The sequence below is a fragment of the Neofelis nebulosa genome, chromosome 6 (assembly GCF_028018385.1).
Source record: "Neofelis nebulosa isolate mNeoNeb1 chromosome 6, mNeoNeb1.pri, whole genome shotgun sequence".
NCBI lineage: Eukaryota > Metazoa > Chordata > Mammalia > Carnivora > Felidae > Neofelis > Neofelis nebulosa.
The window spans coordinates 6089469-6096763 of NC_080787.1; the positions used below are offsets into that span (position 1 = coordinate 6089469).

General features: G+C 40.3%; 1 protein-coding gene across 1 annotated transcript; it reads left to right on the forward strand.

Annotated features, from left to right (window-relative positions):
• Positions 1-5758: 5758 nt before the first annotated feature.
• LOC131513616 (putative olfactory receptor 2B8) lies at positions 5759-6730 on the forward strand. The gene has a single exon (XM_058732740.1). The coding sequence runs from the start codon at positions 5759-5761 to the stop codon at positions 6698-6700; it is 942 nt and encodes a 313-aa protein (XP_058588723.1). The 3' UTR covers positions 6701-6730.
• Positions 6731-7295: the final 565 nt, after the last annotated feature.

Sequence of the window (7295 nt, forward strand, 5' to 3'; positions counted from 1 at the left end):
AATGGAACGAAGTCTCTGTGTTGCTCTAGGAATTGGCAAATTAGGTTATTTTCAGATGCAAATGTTCTTGAAACAAAAATGCTAAATGGTTTGCATGTATGGTCAGTTGTCTAAAGGAACCGACTATGAAAGTTGTCAAATAATATAACTGAATTTAATTGTTCATTAGAAATGCCACCAAGTCATTCCTAGACTTTTCATTCTATTTCAGTACATTCATTATACCTCTGGATGCATGTGTAGAAAATTGTTAAATATTCATGTTTAGTGATAATAAAATGTGCCCTTTCTGCATAAGTGTAAAAGTATTAGATTACATGCTCCCATGCTTTCTCTTTGTTTCCTTACTGTCTGTGAAATGGGACAATATTTGTTCTCTATGTAAAAACTCATTATCAGTATTTATATTTTCTAAATGCTCATTTTCTCCCTTATGGGTTACCAAAATATCTAAAATATGCATGGAGATTTTAAAAGGTATGTTGAAAATTACAACAGGGAAGTTCCATATTGTGACTATTATCTCATTGCATCTTTATGTTGACTTTATTGTTAACAAGGTATGATGACCACTCATGGGAATACAAATACCAATATGAAAGAGACAAAGTTATGAAGAGAGTTGAATGTTCATTCATTTATCATTGCCACTCGAGACCACATTGTCAAATGACAACTTGTGTGCATGTGTATGTGTGTATGTGTGTGTGTGTGTGTGTGTGTGTGTGTTCCTGTGTGTGTGTGAATGCACTGAGGTGATGTGTAAAGTACACCATGTTCCGACCTTCTATCCTTGCACACGATCATGAATGGACTCTTGTATGAACACTGTTGGTGACCTGTCCAGACGCTCTTTACCTACAGGGGCTCTAATCCAAACCCTACGTGGTATGAGTTGGGGCTCCAGAGTTCACGGCCATTCCTTTCATGAGAGAATTTCCCTTAGCTGAAAGGGAGGCACATTGCCAGGTGGTCTGGGGAAACTGGTGGGGGCAGCTCACAGCCAGTGACAGACTATGGGATGGATAGAAGGTGCCAATGCCAAGGCAGGACTGCAATTCATGCTCCAGAGCTGTGCTGTCCAATACTTTAGTAAGTAGCCACGTTACCTGCTTACATTTAAATTCATTAAATTAAATAAAATAAAATTCAGTGTCTCAGCTAGGACATTTAAATGCTCAACTATGACAGGTAGAGAGTGGGCATAGTATTGGACAGTGAAGACAGAGTATTTCTACCATCACAGATGGATGATTCTACTGGAGAGTTCTGTCCAACATCTCATGGGATATGGCTCCTGCTCTGTTCCACTGGAGACCACATCCTTGCTTAGCAATATTCTCTGCTGTTTTCCTTCCCTCACCCCCTTTATCCCGAGAGCATTCCCTAAATAAACAACACGCAGTGGAAATTGTACTTCATCGTCTTCTTCTATAGAACCTGTCCTACAGCCCTGTCCGTGTTCATCACATCTGTCATTTGCTTTGTAGTGATGGCTGCATTCCCCTCATTTTCTCATCCCCCCTCGTCATTGGGGGCCTGTTCTCATATGTCTGAGGTCAGCTCAGACCCATGAGACAGAAGCATCAAGAAAGCAACAGCTATTCATTTGTAGCACTGAGGCTGCGGAAATCTTGCCCGCACTTTTTCAGGATTCATTCAGGAACCAGATAGGGCAGCGTGTGTATGTCAAATATATCAGTGAATGTTATATATTTGAAATGTCTTAAATAGAGACATTATCCTGAGATCTTTTCCTTTAAGATGTGTAGTGTGCATAGACTAGTATCTAGTCTTGTGGACATATGTATTCTTCCACTAAAACTTAGAATTGTATGTCAGCATTGAGTTATTATGGTAATTGGAAATTCCTACTCTATCACCTTATGTGTGTCAGTACTAAGCATTTAACCTCTCACATTCGATGCATTTCTCTTAGTTATTATTGTAACATTGTGTTCTTCTGAGATGTCATTTGAATTATATACTTTTCTGATGTGAATTATTACATAGATTGGCAGTGTCTTTGTAGCTTCTGTTAATTTTTCTTTTCACTAATAACATTTCTTTCTCTCCATCTATAATGTGTAGTTTTTTTCAAGTATTTATCTTTCATATGGAAATTAATATTATAGGTGTAATCTATCACTGGGCTTTCCTGTACCGTGTCATATCATGGTAGTTGCTAGGGACACGTACTTTGCTCCTGTGCCCAGGAAGCACATGTTCACTATTTCCAGCCAGTTTTATTTATATAGTTTGTCTCAGATGAATCAATGCATCTTACTGCATTTATTTGTTTCATGCTACCAAACAAGATGATGGTTCTTTGTCTAATTACACCATTCTTCAAATTTTAAAAATGTTTATTTGGTTTTGAGAGATAGTGTCGCGGCCGGCGCGACAAACACCGAGGTCAGGGTCCTGAGGGTAGGGGAATGCAAGAAAAAAAGAGAGAAGAGAAAGTTTGGGAACAGGAGGGTCCCCTGGGCTGATGGCCCAAGTGACGGCTTTATTGTTGCTGTACACAATCTTTTATAACCAGACTCTTACGGGTTAGGTCATTCTAAGAATAAACAGGTTTCACATAATTGCTGCCCACCAAAACATTTAGTTCTGTGTTTCTTGTGCATTTTCTAGACGGGTCACAACAAGACCTTGTTGATAAGATTGCTAGCAAAACACAATTCCCATGTTTGTTTCTATCTGACTCGGGGTAGAAAAAGGGAGGTAGCATTACTGCCAACACCTGCAGACCACAGGCTTCAGGAATTAACTTTCTCAGCCTTGACAAGGCTTTCGTATGCCCTTGAGAGTGGGGGAATGGGAGGGGGAACCACCGGGTTGGTTGCTTGACCCGGTCTCAGCCTGGCACCGGGGCCCGGCCCCCCACAAGATAGAAAGACTGAGTGCGAGCAGGGGAGGGGCAGAGAGAGAGAAGGAGACACCGAATCTGAAGCAGGCTTCAGGCTCCAAGCTGTCATCATGGAGCTCAAAATGGGGTTTGAACCCATGAACTGAAAGATCATGACTTGAGTTGACGTGGGCGCTTAACCGACTTAGCCACCTGGGTGCCCCCAATTACAACATCTTTTTAAATGTGGTGAGAAGGAAATGAAATGTAATTTCCCATTAACCTCAGTGGACACATGTCCTTTCTCTTGGAAGATTGCCTGTGTGTGGTGCACAAGGTTTAAGAGGTGTGGATGTGAAGAAGGGGATGAGGAAGGAACAGAGTTGACCCAGATCAGCAGAACATACTCGTGAGAATCGATGGAAGAACACATTTCGCAGCCTGATCTTTCCTATGTCTGGTGTCACTAAAGGATAATAATTTTCCTGAATTGTAATGAGAAAAACAATAGCAGTAAGATGGCATACTATGATATGAGTGCTGTGGTTCCCTCCCCGCGTGCAATCCAGCAACACACTGGGGGCAATTGTTCCATATAGGGACGATGACATTCTTGTGTCTGCTTCAGTGCACATCTCATTTGTCTGATATTTTATTTTTCAACTGAAAATCATAATCATTTTTGTACCTGTCAGATAGATATCCATTATGTATTCTTTTACACACACACACACACACAAACGATCCTGGAAAGCAGCAAATCATATGTACCTGTTCATCTCACCAGGATTTTATCTTTTCTCAACTGTCTTCTTTTTCCTGATTGACATAATATTGTTAACATATACCATGATTTTATTCTAAAGGTGCAGTAGTATATCGGTGTTTTCTTGGGATGAGTTTACATTTTAGTTTTGCCTTTCTTCACCTTAGTAGTGCTTTCTTAATTAGGCACATTAAAAAGTTTGTGGGCAGTTTATTTCAGGTAAATATATCGATACGTGTGTTTGTGCGTGAGACTCAAGCATGGTTTGTTATTTGTTCTTCTGAGCAGGTGTTAGAGGACACGTCCTGTGGTTGCACACTTAGCCTGTCACAAATAACTGTATAATGACTTCTATTAAGAAAATTTTTCTGCACAGATTTTTTGTGTGGAGACCACTGATCATATGTTTATACGAACTCAAAGGAGATATAAAATAGTGTGAAATACCGTATTGTCTCTTCAAATATTATGAGTATTTTATGCCCGTTTTGTACCTGTTTCTTTCACACATCAATGGGTCCTCCCCCAAACCTGATTCAGATGGTAAAGTCTTAGAAGAATTAAAAATGCATGGTATGCCCAAGCATTTGAATATGATACAACTGAAGGACTCACTTTCTGGTGCCTCTTTGGTCAGTGTATAACTATTCCTCTTCTTCAGTAGTAAGCATGGGTAGAAAATGGTCATCACCCAGCCTCGTACATGGCAATGTGTTTGGTCCAGTGTCACTAACTCTGCAAGGTAGCTCCCAGAAAGCTGATCATTGACGTAATGTAGACAGATGTCTGAGATTTGGTATAATACCAAAATATTGGTTTCTTTATATCTTTCCTTATACTGCTATAAATGTTTTGCATTATACTTCTTTGACCCATCATTGCTTTGAGAATGCATCTGTCTTTATCTCTGTGTGTTTATCTCTTTATTTATTTTATCATGGGAGTGATGTAAAACATTACAGATTGTACATACTTACATGGTTGGGTAAATTTTTAAAATGTTTATTCTGATTAGGATGTCGATAAGGAATAATCCTACCTCTTTCAGGAATTTTATGAAATTTAATGGGTAACGTGTGAGATGGAAATCTGCAGAAGGAAGAGTAAGTGTTGGTCAATGGATTTTAGAGTTCAGATTCCAGCTGGCTCTGCATGGCCAATGAATTTTCAGAGTTCCTGTTAAATTGGTATGATAATTTGAAGCACGTTTCAGGCCAAAGTTAAGCAATGTAATTGAACGGTACCGTTCTTGGGTTCTCTCAGATTGAGTGTTTGTTTTACTACGTACAAAAAAACCATGTTGCTTTCCCAAATATAATACATTAGTTAGAGAGGCAATACTGCCAAAATGGTTATGTAGAAATAGTTGTGACATTTTGAATGTAATTGAATTCTTCATATAAGTACATCCTAGGTCATAAGTTCCTATATCGGCATGTTTTTTTCCACAGTAAGTGGTCATATATATACATGTATTTTTAAATGTGTATTTATGTATTTTGAGAGAGAGACAATGAGGGAGCAGGGGAGGTGCAGAGTGAGAGGGAGAGACACGGAATCCCATGAAGGCTCAGTGCTGTCAGTGAAGAGTCCAACACAGGGCTTGAACCCACGACACATAAGATCATGGCCCCAGCTGAAACCAAGAGTCGGGTGCTTACCCACTGAGCCACTCAGGTGTCACCATATTATATTTTAATGCATGTGTGGTGTGTGCAAATCCAGTTGTGTAGAATCATGAGACACATGTTTATAATAACATCTCTCCTTCTCCCTTATACATTTTTCCATAACTTAAATCTGCAACATACATATATTTTTATAGTACTTTAAGTTATAGTAAGTGTGGACTGAAAGACCCTTATATTCCGATGACTGATGCAAACACAAGGTCCATAATTTGATTTTTCTTACATTAAATAGTAATGATTTACTTTTTATGATAATGTGAAGTGTATTGGTATAAGCTATGTCAATTTCCATGAGTATATCATTATTCAAATTATTACTGATAAAGTCCATGACCGTGTGTTTTCATATGATCGATTCAACCCCCTGCCACCTTTTTTTCTTTTTGAAGATTTCTCTTAAAAATGGCTAAATACTTGCTGCTGACAGGAAACACATGGTAAGAAAGGATGGACCTGAAAAATGGAAGTTCTTTCACTGGCTTTATCCTGCTGGGTTTCTCTGACCGGCCTCAGCTGGAGCGAGTCCTCTTTGTGGTTCTTCTGATCTTCTATCTGCTCACCCTGCTGGGAAACACAAGCATCATTGCGTTGTCCCGCCTGGACCCACACCTGCAGACTCCCATGTACTTTTTCCTGTCCAACCTAAGCTTTCTGGACCTGTGTTACACGACCAGCACTGTTCCTCAGCTGCTGGTCCATCTCAGGGGAGCAGACAAGTCTATCTCTTTCAGCGGCTGTGTAGCTCAGCTGTTCGTCTCTCTAGGATTGGGATGCACAGAATGCATTCTGTTAGGGGTGATGGCATTTGACCGCTATGCAGCTGTCTGCATGCCCCTGCACTACACAGTGATCATGCACCCCCGACTCTGTGCTCTGATGGCTTCTGCATCGTGGTTCATTGGTTTTGCCAACTCCTCGTTGCAGACGGTGCTCATCTTTCTCGTACCACTTTGTGGGAGAAATAAAATAGACCACTTCTTTTGTGAGATCCCCCCACTGCTCAAGCTTGCCTGTGTTGACACCACTGTGAATGAGTCTGAGCTCTTCTCTGTCAGTGTGATCATTCTCCTCATACCTGTGGCATTAATCACATTCTCCTATGGTCGGATTGTCAAGACAGTGTTAAGAATAAAGTCAGCTTCAGGGCAGAAGAAAGCCTTTGGGACATGTGGGTCCCACCTCACCGTGGTCTCCCTGTTCTATGGCACAGGCATCTACATTTACCTTCAGCCCAGCAGCAACTACTCCCAGGATCAGGGCAAGTTCATTTCTCTCTTCTACACCATTGTCACCCCCATGGTCAACCCTGTCATATATACTCTGAGGAATAGGGATGTGATTGGAGCAATGAAAAAAGTGTTCTGTAGGGATATGACCCTAGATGAATGAGGGGAAGACCATTTGACAGAAGACTTTGGATGCCAGGTTCTTTCAGGTTTTTGTGTCCTCCATATTTCCCCTGATAACTCTCAAGGGAAATTCCTTAATTCATTCTTTTATGCAAGTGAGTGCTCAAACTCTAAGTTCATGCATGCATTACAGCCTCCAGAGATGCTGATTTAGTATTCCAAGGCCATCTGCATCATATTAATATTTTAAAAAGTTTCAAAGGATTTTCCCATTTCACCCTCATTTGGGAACACTATTACATTTCTAATCGCAAAGGACAATGACACACACACCCTAAAAACATAGCAAAATAAGAATAGAAACCACCAGTACACTATAATAAATATTGTAGCATTCTCCAGCAATTGCTGGAGCCTATTGCTTATTCTTGCAGTTTGATCACGGCTCTATTACAACATTTGGAGCCTCACTGGGTCACAGCTTTTTCCCAGAAGTAGGAGGGCAACTGTAGGAAAAACAAACTTTAGCTGAGAGAAAGCCTGCAAACATCCATCCTGATAAAGCTGGTCATATATCATTCTGTGGTGTAATGTTGCCATTCTGACACTGTTTTCGTTTTGAACACAATTCTTTG

What these genes read in the sequence shown, in the direction of transcription:
- LOC131513616 (XM_058732740.1), top strand. Translation starts at nt 5,759, where the DNA reads ATGGACCTGAAAAATGGAAGTTCTTTCACTGGCTTTATCCTGCTGGGT.